We start from the raw sequence: 24,681 nt of genomic DNA, 5'->3' as shown, positions 1-24,681 counted from the left end.
CTGATACAACTGGGACGGATAAATTGTTGAGGATGAGTTCAAATAATTTTTATTCTAAGTTGTTTGTTCCTTCACCATCTGTCACAGAGCCAGTATGAAAACTGTGTTCTCAGCCCAGGATGTAGTACTGGCTAGTGAAGTCAATTTTGTGCTAGAGAACCACTCTTGGCAGTGGACACTGTAGTCACAGAGAGAGATAAACAGGTGCATAGCATGGAAACAGACCCTTTAATCCAACTCGTGCTTGCCAATCAGATAACCTAAATTAATCTAGTCCCATTTTCCAGCACTTGGCCCGTATCCCTCTAAACCCTTTGTATTCATGTACCCATTCAGGTGCCTTTTAAATATTGTCGTTTTAAGAAGTCCAGACCACAAGTTTCAAAGAATCCCGACAGTGTGAAAGCAGGCCATTCAGCCCATACGGACCCTCCGAATAAAATCCCACCTCATCCTTGTAACCCTGCATTTTCCATGGCTAATCCAACTACCCATCACATCCTTCAACACTATGGTCAATCTACCTAACCTACACATCTTCAGACTGTGGGAGGAAGCCAGACCACCTGGGGGAATCTCGCGCAGACAAAAGGAGAAATCCAAATGGTGTTCAACATGAAGGAGCACTGATTTATCAGCTGAAGGAAGATATTTGGCAATAACCTTTGGAGAGTTCCTTGTTTGAATTAGTACCCTGTGACCTCAGAGACCATGTTGGGGACTGCCAGGATAACACCCTCTTAACTGTCTGCCACTGTGTCACACCATCTCTGGTCCATCAGTCCTGCTGATGGGATTAGACATGCTGTAGAATGGTTATGAAGGAGTCTGGGATATTACTTATGAGGCATGATTCAGTGAGTATGACTACATAGGCTGTTGCTTGATTGATCTGTTGGACAGATCTCCCAATTTTGTTGAAAACTTCCCAGATGCTAGTGGCTTAAAGAATCAGGCAATGACTTTGTCACTGCCAGTCGCTAGATTGTCACTGGGTGGACTGTTTAGTTTTGTTCTTATTCAACTTGATACAACAGAATATTTAGCTATTTCAAACAGCAGTTTTGAGTTAACTACATTGCTGCAGGCCAGGAGTCACAAAGGCCAGACTGAGTAAGGATGTCAGATACCCTTTCCTGAAAGACAGGGGTGTACTAAATGGGTTTTTATGGTAATCCCATACATTACTGGTTATCGTTGGTGAGGCATTGAATCCAGGTTCTCCAGCTGGCATGATGGCACTTGATGAGGCATGTTTCTGGAGCTTTAGCCTGAATGTCTAACTTGTTAGTCCAGTAATATTTCCACTCCACCTCCAGCATCTCCAAAGAAACATAACATAGTTCTCTAATCTCATAGGTTTATGATAAAATTAGAAGTCACACGACTCCAGGTTATAGAAAATTGATTTATTTGAAATCACAAGCTTTTGGAGCACGGCTCTTTCTTCAGGTGACTTCTGTGTTTTCAAATAAACCTGTTAGTTTATAACCTGGTGTTGTGTGATTTCTGACTTTGTCCACCTCACTCCAATACTTGCACCTCCACATCAGGATTATGATAGTTTTTGGTTGCTGTGTGGTGTAATATAATCCTGAGATTTCTTGTACATGTGCCATGATTATTTGTATTCTGAAACATCACGCCCTTCTTCAGCAGATAGTATATTACAGTGACTCTCTGGGGAAAAATTCATATTAATCGCATGAATACATCAACAAAGGTGGAAGTATGAAGATGCTATTATAAATTTAAGATCATCATCCCTAATTTGCCTGAATTTCTCCTTCAACTTCTTTAATCCTTTTAGATGATGGCACTTTTACAATGGGGTTAGATAGGGAATTCTAAAATGTTGATGCAAGGGTAATGACAAAACGGAAACATTTAAATCAAAACCAACAGGGCATGCAACATGGAAGTGAATGTTTCTCAGTGATACTGCACTGAGCTTTATACCAAACTGAAAAAGGATGGACAAATGTAAAATGCAATTCTTAATTCAAAATACATGACCTTTTTTGTACAAGTTAGGCTTACAACACAAAGCTCTTTGACTTTTCTTTCCTTCCTTTTTAAAAGAATCAAATTCGGAGTTTGATAGATTATCAGTGATCACCATTATTTTCCACCAACTGCCTCAAAAGCCGAACTCACTACACCAGCGTAAAACAGAGTGCAAAACAGGAGACTAAAGTCTTCAAAACAGTCATATAGCACAGGAACAGGAGCAATAATCTCCCTCCTGAACAATTCTGAGTTACCTGTCACTCAAGCTCGCTTGCACAGGAGCAACACACACCTGTTTAGATAGATTACCTACAGTGTGGAAACAGGCCCTTCGGCCCAACAAATCCACACTGACCCGCCGAAGCGCAACCCACCCAGACCCATTCCCCTACATTTACACCTGCACCTAACACTACGGGCGATTTAGCATGGCCAATGCACCTGACCTGCACATTTTTGGACTGTGGGAGGAAACCGGAGCACCCGGAGGAAACTCACGCAGACACGGGGAGAATGTGCAAACTCCACACAGTTAGTCGCCTGAGGCCAGAATTGAACCCAGGTCTCTGGCGCTGTGAGGCAGCAGTGCTAACCACTGTGCCACCGTGCCACCTGATCAAGCATTAAAGTATGTGCTATGCTTTTACAAGGAGTTTAACCATGGATACAATAATGGATTATTTAAAACCCTGTTCATCTTGTACATCCAAATGATCTAATAATCAAGGATCATTGTAAAAAGAAAGGCTTACATTTATATAGCACCGTTAATGACTATTTGAGCCAATGAGGTACTGGTGAACGTGGTTATTGTTGTGAGATAGAAAATCCGGGTAAACTGAGGGTAAACATGTAGCTGTTTGCCACCCAGATAGTTTCATTCTCAGTAAATCGAGTTCCTCAGCAGTGTGCACCACAAAGATGGCAAAAGAAAAATTGATTCAGTTAGCCCCTGGAGCTATGAAATAACCGGATCCTGTGCGCTTCTCAGAATTAGAAGTTCCCTATCAATATTCTTCACCTCTGATTTTGTGACTGAGGCAAAATCTGTCAGGAGTATTTAGCTGTGAAGCTACACAAAAAAGCACCACGATGACTTCACTCATAATTTTGCATGATGAATCATTTGAATAATTACTGCAACCAGTTCATTGGTATATGTGAAATATTTAAGCTCAAATTTAAATGGAAAGTGACACTCAGTATTAAGTTTGAAACCAAATATTCCAATCCTTAAAAATATTTGTTAGATGTTGCTAACATTCTATGCAGGTTGGGAGAAATAATTACTAAGAAAGAAGTAAAAGGAATAGTAATCCTTCCAATTCAAATGTTTTCCCATGCTAACCTTTTGGAATTGGAATTACTTTGAAATGTGGCAGCATCCTTTGTGGAATCGATTTTCTTCAGACATATGTAAAGGTAAACTGGCCCAATAAAGTCATATTTTAGACACATATATCTGAAGTACACTTGAACCAGTTTCTCTCATTCACTCTATACTATTGAATCTGAGGAGCACGTTGGGATTTCTAAAGGAATTAGCTGCCCTAATCCATTATGGCTAGTTGTATTGCAGTTGATAGCAACAGAACTAAATGAAAACTATCAGCAAATAAAAATCAACTTTGTGGAACTTTATTGTAGTATACATAAATGATCCGGAGGAAAATGTAGGTAGCCTGATAGTACGTTTGCAGATGACACGAAGATTGGTGGAATTGCTGCAAGTGCCGACAATAGGATTTAGATAGATTGGCGACTTGGGCACAGAAATGGCAGATAGAGTTTAATCCAGACAAATGTGAAGTGATGCATTTTGGAGAATCAAATTTAGATGTGAATTATACTGTAAGTGGAAGAACCCTTAGGAACATTAACATACAGACGCATCTGGGCATGCAGGTCCACGTTTCCCTAAAAGTGGCAACACAGGTGGCCAAAGTGATTAAGAAGGCATATAGCATGCTTGCCTTCATTGGCCAGGGCATGGAGTACAAGATTTGGCAAACCATTTTGCAGCTATATAAAACCCTTGTTAGGCCGCATTGGAGTGCTGTGTACATTTCTGGTTGCCACACTACCAGAAGGACATGAAAGCTTTCCAGAGAGTGCAGAGAAGGTTCACCAGGATGTTGCCTAGTCTCGAGGGAATTGGGAAAGGATAGGTTAAAAAAACTAGGATTGTTTTCACTGGAAAGACGGTGGCTGAGAGGAGACCTGATAGGTGTCTACGAAATTAGGAGAGGCATAGATAGGATGGATTAGATTAGATTAGATTCCCTACAGTATGGAAACAGGCCCTTCAGCCCTCACTGACCCTCTGAAGAGCAACCCATCTAGACCCATTCCCCTACATTTATCCCTAACTAATGCACCTGACACTACGGCAATTTAGCATGGCCAAATCACCTAACCTGCACATCTTTGGATCATCAGAGGCTTTTCCCCAGGATTGAGGTTTCAATTACAAGGGGGCACAGGTTCAAGGTGAGAAGGGGAATGTATAAGGGAAATGTATGAGGGAAATATTTCATGCACAGACTGGTAGGAGTTTAGAACACATTGCCAGAAGAGGTGGTGGAAGCAGGCACATTGGCGACATTTCAGAGGCATCTGGATGATTACACAAACAGGGAGGGAATAGAAGGATATGGACTGAATAAGAGCAGAAGGTTTGTTTTTTAGTTTAGTTAGGGCATGATGATTGGCACAGGCTTGGAGGGCCTATTCCTATGCTGTACTTTTCTTTTCTTCTAAATTGTTCTAACACTTTGAGATATGTGCAGCAAAAAAATGAAAAAGGGTTACATCATGAAACCTTTCAAAATGTCAACTCATTTTATAATCTGCAGTTGCTTTTTAGGAACCTACTTTTGCAGGAGAGCGGAATCTTTGCGTGCCAAAGTTAAACAGAAGTACAGGGACGAAGAGGGTGAGAAGAATGGGAAATCTATTATGGGAGTAAGTTTAATGAGCTTTGGAATTTAACCAAAGATATCATGAAGTTTTGTCCTCATCAGAAAGTGCAGCGTGGATTTGAATTGAGCACAGACTCCTAACAAGATCACACTCTAGCCTCGTAACAACCAAATCAGCAGAAAATAATTTTAAAATGTCTAAACTTTAACATACATGAAATAACTGCACCAACGCTGGTATCCCGTCATTAAATCGCCCTTTATTTTTACATATGCACAGTACATGGGCTCTGACCTGCCAGTGCCGAGCAAGTCTCTAGAATGAGGAGACTCTCTGAATCTCCTGTTTATATCTGTCAGTCAGGGCTCCCTGATTGGCCCAGGTTAACAAACACAATCAAGGATCTCATTGTGAATGAGATCCACCTGGCCCTCGTTCCAATCGCTACAATACAAATTCCCAATATTACACTGTGCTTTGAACAAATCCCGATCAGATATCCCAGAGCTGGCATTCTCATGGAGACAACACCACTAAGCGGAAATGTTATGAAATCACACTCCCCACAAGAAGTCTTACTCGCTAGGATTACATGTTGGGCATTTGGGAGAATAGTTAGAAAATGTAGAGACTATTAAACAAACGGAAGATCATGAAAAGCATGCATGGTTTCCCAATAAGCACAGTGTCACTTTAGGAGCACGGTTTTGTAAAATTCTTTTGATAGCATTGCACTGAGTATTTGATTATCTACTTGTTACCACTGACATTGAATTCATTAAGCTCTGAGACAAAGGACTTAATTAGCAGAGCACTCTTCTTTATGGGAACAACATTAACAATCCTCAAAGTTCAGTTGAGGGAGAAACCATTTGTTGACAAAATACTCCAAAATTGTTCAATACAGAATGTAAATGCTCTTGTTTCTTACCAATGCAGTTCCCCAGAGCATCCTGCAGGAATCCAGTTCCACATTGCATTTTTGGCCGGCAGCGAAATGACCCTTGTGTATTCTGACAGACAAAGTTGGATCCACAGTTATGTGTTCCAATCTCACATTCATCGATATCTATCAGATTTCAAATAAAAATAATAAAATTATTCACCTGTTAAAACAAAAAGTTCAATATAGAAGCCAAAGAGTTGATAGACTCAATGAACCAAATTGCCATATGATGGAAGGACATGGACAGAAAAGACATTCAGTGTATCTGCCCCAACCACCCAACAGCAGAGCTGTTCAGCGGTATACCATTTGATTTGAAATAGCAAAGGACAAAGTTGATATCATAACATAGTATGTTGTTTTCATGTTGAATGCTAGAGCAAGCTTGAAGGGCCAAATAGCCTACTTTTTCTCTTATTTTGTACATTAATATGCCTAGATTAAATCAGCATTTACCTATTGGCCCATCTGACCAGACAACAGATGGCTGGGGATGTTAAAGATAACAGTATTTTGTTGCTTCAGAAAGAAAGACAAATGCCATATTGGAGAAACATCCCAAGAGCAAAGTTACTGGCATTGGCCACTGGAATCACAGGATCAGAAACAGCTATTAATCAACTTGAGACTTCTGACATTCAGTCAGATCATGGGTGAACTGTACTTCAATCGTTTTTTATCTTCGTTGGATGCACATCCCTTGATATCCTTGCCAAACAAACCTTATTGATATCAGTCATGAAATATGCACACTTTTGAAAAGAAAGTTACAAGTTGTTGCTTTCCTATTCATTAAAAGTTATTTCCAAATTTCTATCTTGAATGGCTCTAATTTTAAGATTTGTGCCTTGTTCTGTATTCCTCTACCAGAAAAAAAAACTATATTCTCTTTATCCATCCATTGAAATACACCAGTTCATCAATTCAGTGATTTCTGCAATCTACCCTTATATTTTAACTTTTCCAGTCCCATCAACTTTGTGATGAATCTACATTCCACCCTCCCCAAAATCTACATGGGTGAATTTTCATCTCCTTGGTGCAGTGAGAACAATGTCAAGAAAGATGGGAAATAAGGTGTAAATGAAATTAAAACTCAGAACCTCGATGTCAAAAAAGAGTTTTCCTGTTTGCTCCTTAAGCTTTAGAGAATGACTTCAGAATCTCACTACTGAGTGCAACAGTCTTACTTCCACATGTTTGTATTCCATTCGTACAACTTGGTTTATTTCTATGTCATTTCCAAATCTGTCTCTTCCTGAGATACTAAACAGTACAAATTCCCAAAATGTAAGACAGATGAGTACCTGGTGGCTGCAGGTCACTAAATGCTGATCTGAGTCATCATGCAATTGTCACTTCATCATGGTGTCCCTACATATTCCCTGAACTCCAGCCTCCTCAACACTCGGCTATATTTAGTCTGTGGATGACACACAGTCATAGGGTTGGTCCATTTACATGATGGGGTTTGGCTATTATCAGTCATGCATTTGTTCTTGTCAGAGTCCAGGGATCAGTGTCCTTACTAACAAGGGATTGAGCCAATTTGCCATGCAAAACAAGTGCAGTCAATCTGGGAATTGCAAATAAATCAATCAGGAAGATGTGGAGAAATCAGTCTGGGGTGTGCTCAGTTGGGCTGTCCTGTCAAGTCAATCCTTGGGGATTTGCTCAATAAATATGGCATCACAGGCAAGGAGGTGGCAGATGGAATGGCTGGACACTTCCGGGGGGTCCTAAGAAGATTCTGTGTGTCCTCTGCGTGGCTTCTCCTTCCTGTAAGTGCCTATTGGCACATCTTTGTCTTTGAGATGGAGGGGATACCTGGAGTCAGGTCAATGTCCCTCATCTCCCTTTGCCTTGTCATTGATCCTGAGCACCAATGGCTGGAAGCGTGTAATTCTGAGAGTTGTAGCCCACATGCCTTGGTTAAATGTGTGTGCAGTGGCAGAATCGAGTGGGTAGTGGCTTAGTGGATGTTAGGAAAGAGAGAGAAAGTGGTGATTCTAACCCTTTGTGAGTGCAGACGATCATTTACCTTGCTTCTACACTGGCATGTCAGGTTAGGTGTATCTGGTGGGATGATCTCTTTCTGCAGGAAGAAAGGACAGCCTTCCTCTCCACCACTTGACAACTCAACACAAATCTCACTCAACAAAGCATTTTTGGCTGAATATTCCACCCAGTGTCTTTCCTAACTTTTGGTGGGATGTAGGAGCAAGTGACAGTTTGAGCTGGCCCAGATTCCTTGACAGTGACAGGTATCTGGCATCAGAACAGCCTGATGATGTGTGATGAAATTCACAATTTAGTTTGGAATTTTGTTAATTTAATACCCACCCCAACTCCCATCCTATGAGCATTTAGTGGTGGAGAGAACATTTAATTAGGCAGGCAAAGGATGCTTAAGCCTTTCACAATCTTGCCTCTGCCCTGATTGAGTGGCAGAAAGGCACTTGGATCACCTTCTCACTCTACCATCATTGCACCATCCAGGAGGGTTGCTTGCCAGCTCCAAATGAAGAATTCCTCATTCAAAGACACTCAACGTCTAATCAAGAACTCTGGCATTGAGAAAGTAGGACTGACTAAAACGCCACCCCTGGCAAAAACGACCACAAAGAACAAAATGGTTCTCCAGATGGCTCTGTTGTTAAATACATTACTCTATGAAACTAATACAGGCACAACCATGTCAGCTGTGGTTAATACATATGGGTGCAGTAAGCCTGGCTTGGTCAAGTGGTAAGAAAAGGTGTGAAAGAGCTTTTGCTTCTTATGTCAGTTGGTTATCGTAAGAGCACTTGATTATGCAGATAGGACTAGGCTCAATAACAAATTTGTTATCAAATAATTTATCAGTTCTTAGTTTCAGCTCATAAATGAAGATTGATCAGGGTAACTAATGCTTCTGGAGTCTAGTTAGGATAAAATCTTATTTCTATTCTAGAACATGGAGTTGGGCAGGGGCACAAAATAGATGGTATTGGACCTGTTATACCTAGCGCATGATATTCAGTTTCACTGCATTCAGTGAAATCAAATATAGGGATTGTGTTCACGGGTGGCTAATAGACTGACACCCATCTTATGGCAACAGCAAGAAACATTTCTACCTATTTGTATTTTATTCAAAATCATAATTTTTCAGTTCTATTTCAGCATGTGAACAGGATTTTTTGATGGAATTGTATCCCATGAACATTCTGGTTTCCAGTGCAAACAGGTACAGTACATTTATAATGAGCAATGGTGAGATAATGGTGAGTTCTAATGTCAATGCTGTCAGGAAATTTTGATTCCAGAAATATCAGTGCTTCCTATATGTTTGTCAGTGATGAAAATAAGCAATTATCTGGTTGATTATTTGCTGCTACTATAATTACACATGTCTCTGTGTATATACATATATATACACAGACACATGCTAGTACACAAGCACATGCACACACACGGACACATGCCAGCACACGCACACACGTGTTTCGATATTTAATGCACCTCTGTTCAATACCTACCCTTGCATTGATTGTTTTCAGTCAGTTCATAGCCTGTGCCACAGCCTATCTCACGCAGACATTGATAGGACCCAACAGTGTTGATGCAACGTTGTCCTGCTTGACATGGATGTGGCAATGACAGACACTCATTGATATCTGTATTGAGCAACAAAAACTAGTCAGAATCTTTTCCATGCTCCCCTAGTAATGGTAACACATGCTGATATATTGACCAAAGTTATTGGCAGATGTTCCTTTACCTTGCCCGAGCACCTTAATTTACCCTTTAGCCTTTATAGTGAATGGACTCTGGAGGAAAGGGGTGTGAGGAATGATAGGCGAACCAGATTCTGTTCTCACTCATTTTCCATAAAAACACATTCTAACAACTTAGCTGATCTAACTTCATGACTAAGAGTGGAGACCTCCAAAGGCTCATATAGGCTGGGGAAATAATTTTTATACTTCCACTATAATGAAGGAAGATAATTAATCCTTTCCAGGATCTATTATGTTATTCTGGTGAAGATTTTTGATGCATCATAACTCCCGCAATCTCTTTGACTAGACGGTCATTATTTATTCAGTCATTAAAATTCAAGAAGTGACATTGGATAAAGATTTGACACTCTTCTACATTTTGGTCAGAAGCAGCAAAATCATTCTCATAGATGCCTGTTTGAAGCACACATTTCAACATAGACCATAGGAAATGCTGTTTTCTCAGAACTTGGGGACTAGATACTGGTTTGAGGTGGCACCAAAATAAGGCAAGAAGACTTACCATGTTAACTAATTCTCCACTTCCTCCTACTAGTATGGATCTCAGCCACCTGCTGTTTGACCATTCCCCCAATAATTCAACAAAGTAATGAACAGTACAGGGATTTGAAGACCAGCCATTTCATTTGTTTTTCCATATCATTGCTATTGACCTTTATGTCTGCACTGAGGTGGTAGTTTTTTATTATTCTCACAGAGAAATGTAAAGATTCCAGGGAATGAGTGAGAGTGTTCAGCAGGGGTTTGAAAGGAAGTGGCTGTAAGGATAAAGGATTCACTGTTTGGCACCTTCCATAAGTCTTTAGATTCTGGAATGGTCCCAGCAGATTGGAAGTGAGGAAATGTAAAACCATTATTCAAGACATCTGAGAAGCTCTTGGAATTGAGGAGGATTATATCAGAATGCTTGAGGATTTGTTAAAAGACAGAAAACAGAATAGGAATAAAGTTGTAATTTTCAGTTTGTCAAGTTGTTATCAGTGATGTCCTGCAAGGCTCAGTTTTGGGGACTCAGCTATTTGACGGGACTTTGAAGAGTCTGCAAAGGAATATTGAAAGATTAAGTGAGTGAGCAAGACCATGGCAAGTGGAATAGAATGAGGAGAAATATTGAGCCAGTAACCTTTGCAGAAAAAAATAAAGAAACAGAACAGAGATAGGTGGAGGGGTAGACCATACAGGTATTCTGTCACTCAGTACAATCATGATCTGTGGCCTCAATTCCACTTTCCTACTCACTCCCATATTCCTTGATTACCCGAGAAACCAAAATCTGTCCATTTTAGCCTTAAATATGATCAACGACAGAGCATCAGAACCCTGTGGAATAGAGAATTCCAAAGATTCACTATCCTTGGTGTAAAGAAATTTCCCTCAGTTGAGTGGTAAATAATTGACCGCTTATCCGGAGAATATCTCCGTGTCCTATTTTCTCCTGCCAGTGGAAATAATCTCTTAGTGTCTACTCTGTCAAACCCCTTAAGAACATTGCATGTTTCAATTAAGTCACCTCTTATTCTTTTTAACTCCAGAGAATAACAGCCCAATTTACTCAGCTTCTTAGTTGGACATTTCTTCCAACCCAAGGACATGCTAGTGAATGAAAGTTAGCCTATAAACAAATCAAGCAATAGGAAAAGCAAATGGTACATTGACCTTTAAGGCCAGCAATTTGAAGTGCAAGTGTAAGGAAGTCTTACTCCAACTGGACAAATTGTTAGTGAGATGACACCTAGAGTACTTCGGACAGTTTTGGTCTCCCAATGAGAGGAAGGATATACTTGCCTTAGAGCATTGCAATAATAGTTCATTAGACTGACTCTTGGAAAGAGATGGTTATCCTATGAGGAGAGATGGAATATGATGAGTGAATACTGTCCAGAGTTGGAAGAATAAAATCTGATTTCAGTATATTGACAGGTTAATTTCAGTGCTGGACAGACTGATACTAGGGTTCATAGTTTATGGAGAAGGATCATACATTGAAGCTCAGATGAGGCAAATTGTTTTACTCAAAGGGTTAAAATGTGTGCAAATCTCTCTATCCCAGAGGTCCATGAATGGTCGGTTGTTGAGTACATTCAGGGTTGAGATCAAATATATCTTTGGATTCTAAGGGCATCATGGAATATAGTGAACAGGAAAGATTAATTGATGTTAAAGATCACTTGCAAGCCTTAAGTGGCACAGCAGGTTCAAGGGGCAAAATTTCCTACATTACTGATATTTCTCATGCTTGTGTGTTACTGTAGTTTTTCAAACTGCTCCTCAGCTAGGTATGCTCAAGCTTCTTTGAGAATGCTTTACTGAGATATTTTTAAACAGCAATCCCAGAAAATAATCAAGCCTTAGTTTAATTTGTTGTCAACATGTTTTTGAACTTGATTTGCCTTGATCAGAAATAGAGATGGTCTCATGATATTACTTCTTCTGAACTCAATTGTAGTTCAAAGAAAAAGGGAACAGAAATACCAGGAACAATTACTGTATGCAGTCTTTGTACCAATGACCATAAAATCATAAAAACATACAGTTCAGGAAACCATTTGATGCATTGTGCCTACACTGATTCTTTGAAACAGCACAATCCTTAATAATAGTGATTTATGGAATCAACTTTCCTTACCTTAACAGGTAAAGCATTTCAGGTCCTGACAAATCCAAGTGAAAAGATTTCTCCTCATATCCCCTCCAGATCTCTTATTAAAGCTCTTAAATCCATGCTGTCATTATTGACAGTTTAATCATTTATTTTACTTTAGCTGCGTGCAAGTTTTGTCTTTTGGCCTTAATTTCTTGCAATCCATTTTCTCCTTGATGATTGCATTATACTTATTTAAGAGAGAGAGAGATGTTGGAAGTAGAAAAAATCAGCTGCCAGTACCTTCACACGTGACATTATCACTCCTCAGCTTGTAGCCATCAAAGCAAGAACAGTCAACACTGGTCGCTGTGTCAGTGCATCGCTGTTGGCAGCGTCCGCCACCTGTAAGGAAAATAATGGAAGAAAATAAATGATTCAGAAGCAAATAATCTTTCCTTAGGTGTCACACTTGCTCTTTATTCAATTCACACAATAGCTTGCAAGATCAGACTCCACTTTCCCCTAAACATTTGGGCAATTTGACAACATCAACATAGAAATGCAATATGCTGTCTTTTTTAGATTAAGGCTGAGCACAAAACACTTGGAGATGCAGGCCAAAACTTTTGACACCATAGCACTCAGTTTTTCAATCCACAAGGGGAGTTGTTTTGCCTTCGAAATGGCATTATCACACAATTCTAGTGTTAACCATTTAGGTACCATTTTAGAGACGATTTGTACAGCATCACCAAAATATGAGCCAGAGGTTTGAAGAATGGGCAAGTCATGTTATCAATCAGTATTTGAGACTGGTTTGTCAATATTGCTGCCATTTCTGAGCTCAACACTCCAGCTACGATTCTTTCTCAAGCTTGCACAGCTGAATATGTGTTCAGCAACAGGAATGATTCACCTAAAGGCATCATTTATAACTTTGAATTCAGCTGCTGATCGATTTCTATTGACTCTAACTGTGACTATAGATGGCTTCCATGTTCAAAATTGGTAAAATTAACAAGGTCTGGTGTGTGACATGCTGAAGGGCTTTCTTCTGAAGTGCATAAATCACTTGCTCCCAATTAGTTTGCATCTCCCTTGGATTATATTATGACAAGGAGATTGACCTGACATTACACCATGAGAGCAATAATTAAATTAGCAATTCTCCAAACTGAATCTCGGTGAGGAACAGCTGAAGCAGGCATTGTATGCAATACCTTCCAGTTTCCTATTACTTCCTGCATCAGAGACAACCAAGAAGCTCTGTATCATAAGATAATTTATAAATGTCATTCTTTCTTTGAAAACAAAAACACAAATGGTTGACAATGAGACTTTGAAAGAATTTCAGGCTTTCATAATTCAGGCACTATACATAAACAATGGAATGTAATGCAACCAATAGTATTGCTCCATCAAGGACCATTTGGTACATCACAAAATACAATGAAGCATGCAGAGGAATGACTAGCACACTGGCAGAGCCTTTGTGCTTTAGTTTTAGGGCATCCCATTGTGCCATTTGCATCTGTGTCACAAGAACAAACTAGAAGATGGTGACTGGATGGTCTTTTATTTGAATACCTCATGGTTCTGGGCTGCATGGGCGGCTTGGATTGCTGAGAAATTGCCTCTGTCTTAAATATTCTCATCAAGTAGTAAATAGCAATGACTTCCTAATTCTAGCACTGGAAGACATCACACCAGCACTGGCATTAACAAAGGCTTTCAGAAATGTTGATGTCAGAAATGGCTACCAGTACAACCATTTCTACTAGGACAGAACTGAATTCTAAAGAATCATATCAGACTTGAAAAGTTAATTGTTTCTCTCTTTACTGATGCTGCCAGACCTTTTCAGTTTTTCCAGCGTTTTTTGTTTGCATTTCAGTCCAATCTTTGACTGATACAAATACCTGCCTCTATCTCTTCACCTTGAAATGAGATTTCCTGAAAAAGAGTTATACCCAAAATGTCGACTTCCCCACTTCCTCATGCAGCCAGGCTTGCTGTGTTCTTCGAGCCTCCTGCTTGCCTACCCAGGATGTTTTCAGCAGAATGTAGGCCAGACATGCAGAGGATATAAAAGAGCAGTTGGCATTGTCAATAAGATCTGTATCTATCGTATAGATGAGAAAGATGATGACCCCATCTGCATTAAGCAATCAGCCATCTTCCTTTGAGCTGGGTGTAACTTCATCCATTGGAGAAGTTTCCCCTGATTCCCATTGATTTCAGTTTTGCTGGGACTCCTTGACGCCACACACTTGGTCAAATATTATCTTGATGTCCAGAGCAGACACTATCACCAGAGCTCAAGTTCAACACTTCTGTCCATGTTTGGACTGATATTGTGTTGATGTCAGCAGCTGAATGGTACCCAAACTGAGCATTGGTAAGCAGATTATTGTTGTAAATTTGTCATGTGATAGCACTGCTGAGGATACTTCTTCACTTGACTGATGTTCAAGTGTACTTGGCTGGGTTGGATTTGTTCTGGTGAGAAGAAAGCTGCTACTTGCAAGGAGAAAAGTGTATCACTTTTTATTGCTACTCCCCTAGAGTTCCTATTCCTGCATTTTGGAACATGAATGCAGCAACTAGGATCAGAACAACGTCTTTGAGAGCTGGAAGCATTGATTGAGAGATTGCAGTATCTCTGTAAACGGGAGGGTTTGTGGTTGGTGTGGTGTTCTATATAATGGAGAAAGTGACAACTGAAGAAATATTGGGCAAATGAAAGCTTAGTTTAAAAAAAACTACAGTCACAAATTGGCTAAATTGATCATTTAAAAGAGCTTAGTCCTTCTTGCTGTTTCTTTATTGCAGTAAGATACAATCTCTTATTCTCATTAACATGTTGTAAACTTTTTTTTTCTTTCTTTATCCTCTTCTACCAACTAGGTGTCCTCTTCATGATCTGTTCAAAAGTCCATTTCTTGCAACATGCTTCATTTAAGCAATGCTTTCATTCACAGCAACAAGAGTCTTTGCTGAACGTTTATTGATGGGTTCCAAAAGCACTGCTGGATTTGGAGAAGAAAGAATAATGCTTGAAGCACAAGCAAGGCTTGTGTGACTTTGCCTCACACGTAAACTAGACATCATCCTTGTCTCAGGACCTACTACAAACTATTACACAACCTTATCTCTATTAACTCCCTGCATTATGGATAGAGCTATCTGGTTATGGGAGCCACTTCTGATGCACATTTTGCTATTAGTACCAAATTGGGACCTAGTTGGCTGTATAACACATGAAGTTATACCAGATGGTAAATTCAAGTCAGTCATGTTGACATAGGAAATAGGAAAGTGTTGGAAGGCTAGAAATGACAGAACATACCATAAAACCAGCTTTTCAAATATTCTTCTCACAATCTACAGGAAGTGTTTGCAGAATCTCCCAACATTTGGAAACAAATTTAAGTTTTGGATAAACTTAAACTTTAGAGAGTTAACATTCTTAGAAGGAAAATAGCCATTGACATAAAATAAATAACTGTGCTTTTTGGAGGTAGCTTTAAAAGTGGAGGATATGGACTTAATAGTTAGGTTTATCAGAGAGACTAATCAGTCTGATTTTACATCTTATGGAAGTGAATGAGGTTTTAATGAGTTAAAATCAAGCCTTTTGAGGTTAACATATCAATATAGGATAAGAGACAAAGGGTGGAGACAAAAGTTGGCAGCTAGCTCCTGATTAGATTTGTGAGAAGTATAAAGGAACTGCGATGAGCTTCAGAAGATCAATGGGGCAACATAATTATATGGTCCAAGTGTAAAAGCATTGATTTTTTTCTGCCAGTAGATGTCAGTAAATAACAATGAGGTTTTGAAAAGAAGTATAAAAGATTCATGTGTGTGTGGTATAATTCCTCATGAAGATTAAATGTGTATGTTTATTATGGTTAAATTGTGTATGTATTATAAAAAATGCAGATTGTAATGAAAGAGGCTTTTCATCCATGTAACAAGAAATCTTATTCCAGGAAGGTCAGCATAACCTACTTGAATTGTCAATAAGGCAGAGGGTGAGGGCTCAAAGCAGAGTTTCACACGGTAAGCTAATTGTGAACTATGAAGACTGTTGTTACCAAAGTAAATGGAGAAGCTATTCTTTGATAGCAACATTCCACAAACAGCACTGAGATAAATAGTAAATTACTTGTTTTTTGTTGGTGTGAGCTGAATAGAGGAAAGTTGACCAGGCTCCAGTGAGAATTCCTTCCTCAGACAGCAACACAGTCATAGATAGACATTCACAGTACATAAAGAGGCTCCTTGGCCTGAATTTTGCAGTTAGGAGCAAAAGAACAGTGCTCACCATTCACCTTACTGACAGTCATCCATAAAGTTTCACAGTCCTTTAAATCGAGACTTGCTGTCATGCACAGTCTGAGCTAGTATGACGCACTGTACAGGATGTCTGTGAGCAGGCATAACACACTGAGGCTCTTCAAACACTAAAATTCTTACTGAGACACAGAAGGCTGAATTTTTACTTTGCTTACCAACTACAACTGAAGATGATCTGAATGGCACAGAGATCCCAGCACCAGTCAGTTTTCCATCCCAGATAATCAGCAAAACTTTGGGTGGATTAGGGGAGGGGTTGACAGTCACAGAGAGGCACCATTGACTAATCAGGAGGATGAAGTGAGTCAATTAGGGCAAGTTAGCAGGTGGGTTTAATCATGTTGGCTGCCATTCCCATAGTTTTGGGTTGGGTGGAGGCAGAGGGAATGAGATAAAAAGATAACTCATTGGGGGATCTGTTGGAGTGAGCTGGGACAGAGGTTAAGAGCCTATTGCTGGGGAGGGACATTGGAATTGGAGTGAAACAGTTATTAGGGTCCGAGGTGTGGAAGATTCTAGGCTTGGTGGAAGAGAGGTCAGAGATCTCGTGGGGATTTGAAGCCATGTGGGTGGTGGCTTGGATTAGAGACTTTATGGGAAAGGTTGGGAGTGGTTCCCTATTGTGTGGGTTCCTTAGGCAGGCAAGTAGGAAGGTGTAAAGGCCTCCTGTAGGAGCCATCTAATCTTGAACTGGGTAGAACTGCTGGGTTCTCCATGGCTTAGGAAAGCTAACCAACCAGTGAAAATTTTAAAACTGAAAAGTAATTAAGTTCTCATCCTCATTATCAATTGAAGTACCAACACAGCTTCTCTGAGCAGGCTGGCTCCACAACCATGTTCAAAGCCAAAAGGTGGGTAAACAGCTAGGTTTGGTCAGAATCTGATTTTTAACACTTGACCCAAATCCATTCAGCCGTTTTAGGTTAAAATTCTTTACCCTTTAGGAAGCATAAAGCAGAATTATAAATTAGATTTAAATTGTACAGAAATCAGAATAAACAAAGAGAAAGGGTGGGAATAAAAGAGAAAGCTAGAAGAAAGAAAGATAGAACAGACAGAAACAGCAAAAATAGTAGTATAATTTAGTTTTAAAATCTCCAATGCTTCTGTAATTCTGAAGGATTGAGATGTTACATGCAAAATAAATGTTCATTTAACTTATCATTTAATTTCTTGTTTGGCAATAATTAACTATTAATACAAAAGCAAGATAATACAGGTGCTGGAAATCTGAACTAATAGCAAAAACAGCATCTGTAAAAAGAAAGAGTTAATTTGTCAAGATGATTTTACATCAGAACTGAAGAGAAATAGAAGAGTATTTAGGCCAATTCAAACAGCCCAAAAAGAACCAAGGAGGAGATTGGTGATAGGGTGGAGAGAGAGACATTAAACATTTATTACCATATTATTAAATATTCAGATACTTTTGAATGCACCAGGCTTAAACTTTAGTCTTTAGTGCGCAATTAACTTGGGTTCAAGCCATTGCAGGCCTTTCACTGCCAAGTCTATTGCAGAGGACAGCTACATTACACCCTGTGAATAGCAAGACACACTGACAGCAACTGTGGACTTCTACATTTAAATATGCTGCGTAGATGCCAGAAGTTCATGTTGCTCCATAATAATGGTATGCATTAACAACCTCATTAATGCAAAATCTAGGTCACTGTGTGTGTGCCAGCTTTGTTTCAGCAATCCATAACAAATTTCACAGCCCTGCCCTCTCCCCATGGCATTGCAGACTTCTCCATTTCAAATATTTATTTGATTTTCCTTAAAAAGGCATAACCATCTCTATTTGTTCACTCGTAATTCATTCGATCCCAAAAATAATCATCTGTATAAAGTAATTAATCATAATCTCTCTTTGTTCTCAGTAATGGTTCTCTAGGAATTTCAATCGAACAGAAGATCAGTGAGTATAACAAACAGCCACCTATTCTGAACGATTACTAAAAATAACTCTAGGCATGGTGTATTAATTACTGCCTCATTTCACCTTCCCTTATTTGAAATATGCGGAGCTATTGTAGAATTACAATCAAGTTCTGAGAGTTGGTGACCAAAGTTCACAGCTATTCCCACTATAATAATGGCTCATGAGAAAATGCATACGACAGGGATGAGGGAATTAATTAACTATGTAATCATCCAAAGGTTCCATTGTGCCTCCTTTAAGACAGTTGTTTCATAAAATATTGTGGAAATTGGTGGCGGTAGCTGGCTTTAAGTGTACAGCACAAAATAAAGCTTTGACCTTTCAAAAAATATATTTCTTCATAATACAACACAGAAAAGTGTTGAGCGGCTATGAAAGAAAGAAGAGTCCAAGTCTCGCTGAGTGGGTATAACAGTGATCCTCCATACCTCTGCATTGATCATTCAGGAATGGATCCTCCAGCTCGAATAATGGTTTTCCGAGTTGGGAACTACCTATCAAAGAAAGAAATGGGCAGTGTTCATGAAAATGCACTACACACATCAAAGAAACTTGGATCGTAAACTGATTTCAATTGACTTGTCATTTTACCATCTTGCAAACTTGGTATATTGAGAAATTATAAGTCAAAACACTTCACAGCAGTAAGATTAGATTACTTACAATGTGGAAACAGGCCCTTCAGCCCAACAAGTCCACACCGACCCTCTGAAGAGCAACCCATCTAGACCCATTCCCCTACACCTAACACTACGGGCAATTTAGCGTGGCCAATTCACCTAACCTGCACATCTTTGGACTGTGGGAGGAAACCCATACAGACACGGGGAGAATGTGCAAATTCCAGTCGCCTGGGGTGGGAATTGAAACCAGGTCTCTGGCGCTGTGAAGCAGCTGTGCTAACCAGTGTGCCACCATAAGTTGGATGAAAAGTGTATGATTGGATGACTTCGCTAAGTATCCTGTTATAATAAAAAAAAACATGAACAAGATTTTTCTAAAAATTATAAGCAGAATAATAATCTGAAACTGAAAGAAATGAACACTTGACCCCAGATTGTGAAATAATTCATTGCAATGATACAAAAAAGGATTCCAGAAGGGATTTATTTCAGTTACTGAATGTCAGCATATGTTGCCATCAGTATGCAGTTTTGTGGTTTGCAAGACCATGTCAGAGGGCAGCTAAGAATCAACCAATTATTGTGGGTTGAGACTCACACTGAGGCTATACTAAGCAAGGACAGCAGATTCTCTTCCCAAAATGACAGTAGTTAGACAGGTTTTTACCACAATCTTTTGCGTCGTGGTCACCGTTATTGAAATCATATTTTCTTGAAATTTCTAATTTGTTTAATTATTCTAGATTTTTTAATTAATGGAAATAAATTCTCCAGCTGCTACAGTGAGATTTGAACTCTCGGATATACATAAACCTTGTCGTACTCCAGATGGGGTGTTCTGTACTAAATCATGAGGAAATGCCAAGACATCTTGTTCGGACAGAATTACCCAGGAAAATGAAAATTCAAAAAATTGCTCTGTATCTGGAACCCTCTGAAAGTGTTCCTATTAGTCAGAGAAGTTGGAGGGTTCCTATTCACTTCAGCTTAATAGTTATCCAGGAAAAGTTAGAGGCTTAGAAACTGAACCTACGTCCTGAGTACTATTAAACCAAAACCTAATTCACCATTGACCACACCTCTTCCCAACCACAACCACAACACCAAGCTCCCAGCCTGCGATGCTGCCAAACCCAATAATCACACTCTACAAACTAATCCAATGTCACTGGACCCAGCACACTCCTCCTGTACCAACCTCACCCACTGGATCCAGCAAATCTCTATCAACCCAATCTCATTAGATCTAGCACCGACCCATGAAGTGATCTGACCCTATTGCACCCAGCACTTGCCCCTCCTTAACATAATCCCCATGTACCAGGTGACCACCATCTCGAACCAACCCCAATAAACCAGGCAACTCCCCACTGCCCCAAACTCAATGATTCAGATGACACCTCCCTGACCCAGTCTGAGTGGACCATGTAACCCCCCCCCCCCAATCCAACCCATTAAAAAAGATGACACCCACTGACTCAATCCCAATGGATCACGCAACTGACCCCCAATTCCAATATACCAGGCAATGCCTCAAGACCCAAACCCATCCCAATGGACAAGCCAGCTCCCACCCACCCAACCCCAATGGACAAGGCAACCCTACCCACCGACCAACCCCAATGGACAAGGCAATCCTCCACACCAATTCAACCCCAATGGACAAGGCAACCGTCCCAACCCCAAAGGACAAGGCAACCTCCCTTCCCACAAACCCAACCCCAATGGAAAAGGCAACCCTACCCACCGACCAACCCCAATGGACAAGGCAATCCTCCCCACCAATTCAACCCCAATGGATAAGGCAACCGACCCAACCCCAAAGGACAAGGCAATCTCCCTTCCCACAAACCCAACCCCAATGGAGAAGGCAACCCTTCCCACTGACCCAACCCCAAAGGACAAGGCAACCCTTCCCACCGACCCAACCCCAAAGGACAAGGCAACCCCCCCCTTCCCACTAACCCAACCCCAATGGACAAGGCAATCTCACTTCCCACTAACCCAACCCCAATGGACAAGGCTAGCTCGATCTTCTCACTGACCATAAATGGAAGTACACACCATTGCTGGGATATACTGGCATCCCTGGCAATGGTGCAATTTTTAAAAGGTCATTGTGCGTTTTAATTGATTACCAGTCAAGTGCTAGCAATCCTGAGCTACCCTGTTTAATTGCACACAAATTGCCCCAGACATCACAGACAGCGAGAAACTGGCATCCTACTTTGAAGACAGGACTTGAATGTCCTTGTGGACAGAGAATGCAGATGGGGGCTGTCCTCTTCTCACATGACCAGCAGAGGAGACCACAATATCATACCAGTCTGGTTCAAGTTTGCTACCTCGGTCAGTCAGGTGTCCTCAGTGTCAAGCAAGGAGGAAAGAAAGTCAGTGACGTTCTGCACTCCACCAGGGTAAATGTCACTATCTTCTCTCTGCCACTGTACCCACTTCCCTCAAAGCTCTAGCATAACATCTTCCTTAACTTGCTCTCCCCCACTCCAACCCCAGCACTACTACTGTCACACAGCCTTTGAGTTGCCTATATCACTCAATCAAGCGTTTGTGTTGTGGTAAACCCATAGTGCTATCAAATAGGGCTCCAGGATTTGATCCATATTACAGCAAATCTATTCTCAAAAGCTCACAAAACGTTTTTCTCAGCATCTTTCGCATTGTTAATAGTAATTGCATCCCTAACCAATGGCCATTTGGATACAGAACTGGCTCAAAGGTGGTGCTGAAGAGTTGCTTTTCAGACTGGAGGCCTGTGGCTAGGTGCCACAAGGATCGGTGCTGGGTGCACTATTTTTCATCATTCATATAAATGATTTGGATGTGAACAGAGAAGGTATAGTTAGTAAGCTTGCAGATGACACCAAAATTGGAGGTGTAGTGGACAGTGAAGAAGGTTACCTCACAGTACAACGGGATCTTGATCAGATAGGCCAATGGGCTGAGGAGTGGTAGATGGAGTTTAATTTAGATAAATGTAAGGTGCTGCCTTTTGGAAAGGGAAATCAGAGCAGGACTTGTGCACTTAATGGTAAAGTCCTGAGGAGTGTTGCTGAACAAAGAGACCTTGGAGTGCAGGTTCATAGTTCTTTGAAAGTAAGTCACAGGTAGATAGGATAGTGAAGAAGGCATTTAGTATGCTTTCCTTTATTGGTCAGAGCACTGAGTGTAGGAGTTAGGAGATCATGTTACAGCTGTACAGGACATTGGAAAGGCCACTTTGGGATTTTGCACGCAGTTCTGGTCTCCTTCTTATTGAAAGAATGTTTTGAAACTTGAAAGGGTTCAGAAAAGATTTACAAGGATGTTGCCAGGGTTGGAAGATTTCAGTTATAGGGAGAGGCTAAATAGGCTGGGTTTTCCCTGGATCATCGGAAGCTGAGTTTATAAAGTCATGAGGGGCATAGATAGGATAAATATACGAGGTCTTTTCTTTGGGATGGGGGAATCCAGAATTAGAGGGTATAGGTTTAAGATGAGAGATGAAAGATATAAAAGGGACAACTTTTCAACGCAGAGGGTGGTGCATGTATTGAATGAGCTGCCAGAGGAAGTAGTGGAGGCTGGTACAATTACAGCATTTAAAATGCATCTGGGTGGGTATATGAATAGGAAGGGTTTAGAGGGATATGGGCCAAGTGCTGGCAGGTGGGACGAGATTGGGTTGGGATATCTGGTCGGCATGGATGAGTTGGATCGAAGGGTCTGTTCCCATGCTGTACATCTCTATGATTCTATGACTGTAAAATCCAAGGACAATCGAAATAGATTGCACTTAACGATAGCAAAAGGCTTTTTTAGTGACTTCTGATATTTTTGCCACTGGCTGTACGTTTGACAGATCATTGCAATCTATTTATCCAACCGCATAAAAATATACTTCCAAGGATTCTGTCACATATTATTATACATCAGACTTCTCCGTGTCAAAAGAAAAGCCTACTGGCAAAAAGTATATTACTTTAATATGCAGTTTTTTTTAGTAATCATTACTCAAAGAGAAAGTACAGACAGCAAGACTCCTTCTTCAAGAGAAACCTTGTCTGGGAATTTCAGTTGTGAGGTTGTGAAATTCAGCCCTGGGCCATTCTCACATATTTGCTGTTACCAGTTAGAAGGGATGGAGTAGATGATCTGACTGAGAGAAATGGAAAGAGCAAATTGGAAAGAGGAAGATTTATCCTGACTGAAAGACAAATGCATTATATACTTTTGTTTTGGTTCTGGCATCACAGAAACAGACTGTGAGAGAGATTATGTCATGGCAGTAATTTGAAGGTGCACAACCTGTGCCAGAGATTGTAACTTTTATTAATACAAAGTCATTTCACAACGGAGCCTAAAATTAACATTTCATTGTGCATCACTTGTCATCATTTGAGAATTTGAAAACTCACATACTATTTCGATGGAAGTTTCTTTTGTTAAGAAGGCATTAAGAAAAGGTGTTTCACAACCATTTTATGTGGGTAAAGAACTGTTACTGCTTTAAATTATTACCTCATCTGTTCATAATTTCAACACCATAATGCAGTGAAGCAGCAATTTAATTCATGTAATTGAAATGTATCTTGAAGGATGGTTAAAATGTTCTTCAGCAATAATTGTTATTGTGTGGGAAAAATGCTGGAGTAAATATGTACAAACATGTACATAAAGTATGGGTGGCACAGTGATTCGGTGGTTAGCACTGCTACCTCACAGCGTCAGTGTCCTGGATTTGAATCCAGCCTTCGGTGACTGCTTGTGTGAAGGTTGGAGTTTGCACATTCTCCCTGTGTCTATGTGGGTTTCCTCCCACAGTCCAAAGATGTGCAGGTTAGGTGGATTGGCCATGCTAAATTGTGCTTGTTGTGTCCGGGGATGTGTAGACTACATGGAAATGCAAAGTTACAGAGATGGGGCCGAAGGGATGTGTGGAGGGGAATCAGAGTCTGGGTGGGATGTCTTTTGAGGGTTAGTGTGGAATTGATGGGCTGAATGGCTGTTTCTATGGAAAAAAAATAGGATGAATGAAATTAGCTTTGATTGGCAGAATTTGAAGGAAATCTTTTGGTTTAGGTTGGATATCAGTACTCTCAACTGTACTTCAAGTGGTATGCTGGGGTTATTTACATTCCTCTAAACAACAGAGATACAAAGGCATATTAGATCTTTCTGTAATGCCTGATTGCACTTTTTACAATCCTGCACTTTCTCAGTATCACACAAATGTGCAGCCTCAATTATGCACTATTTTCTGAGATCTGAGTTCAAATCCATAATCTTCTAACTTGAAAAATTCTAACTTGTTGAATTCAGATGAGATCCTGCCACTGTAAAGTCAAAACCAAGGCGCAATTTTGCACTGAGTCTGAAGGTCTCCACACCTTAGCCAGATGGGCAGTGGAGTCCAATTCCAGATGATCCCTCCTGAACCTGATGCTGGGCTGGGGACAAACAAACATGCATGGGAGGTATTTCAGACTTCCATAGTTCACAAAGGT

At 40.3% G+C, this 24,681-nt stretch overlaps 1 protein-coding gene across 2 annotated transcripts in view; it reads right to left on the bottom strand.

Annotated features, from left to right (window-relative positions):
- The window catches only part of fbln1 (fibulin 1), a 166,622-nt gene that overhangs the window by 101,334 nt on the left and 40,607 nt on the right, over window positions 1–24,681 (bottom strand). For both annotated transcript variants that reach the window (XM_072552309.1, XM_072552310.1), the window contains exons 5-8: window positions 18,983–19,048; window positions 12,548–12,649; window positions 9,400–9,537; window positions 5,864–6,001 (exon numbers count right to left, since the gene is read on the bottom strand). In XM_072552309.1, the coding sequence (XP_072408410.1) occupies window positions 5,864–6,001; window positions 9,400–9,537; window positions 12,548–12,649; window positions 18,983–19,048 (444 nt within the window). The remainder of the gene's footprint in view (window positions 1–5,863; window positions 6,002–9,399; window positions 9,538–12,547; window positions 12,650–18,982; window positions 19,049–24,681) is intronic.

Source organism: Chiloscyllium punctatum, chromosome 32 (genome assembly GCF_047496795.1).
Source record: "Chiloscyllium punctatum isolate Juve2018m chromosome 32, sChiPun1.3, whole genome shotgun sequence".
Taxonomy (NCBI): Eukaryota; Metazoa; Chordata; class Chondrichthyes; order Orectolobiformes; family Hemiscylliidae; genus Chiloscyllium; species Chiloscyllium punctatum.
This window is presented reverse-complemented; position numbering and strand designations above follow the sequence as displayed.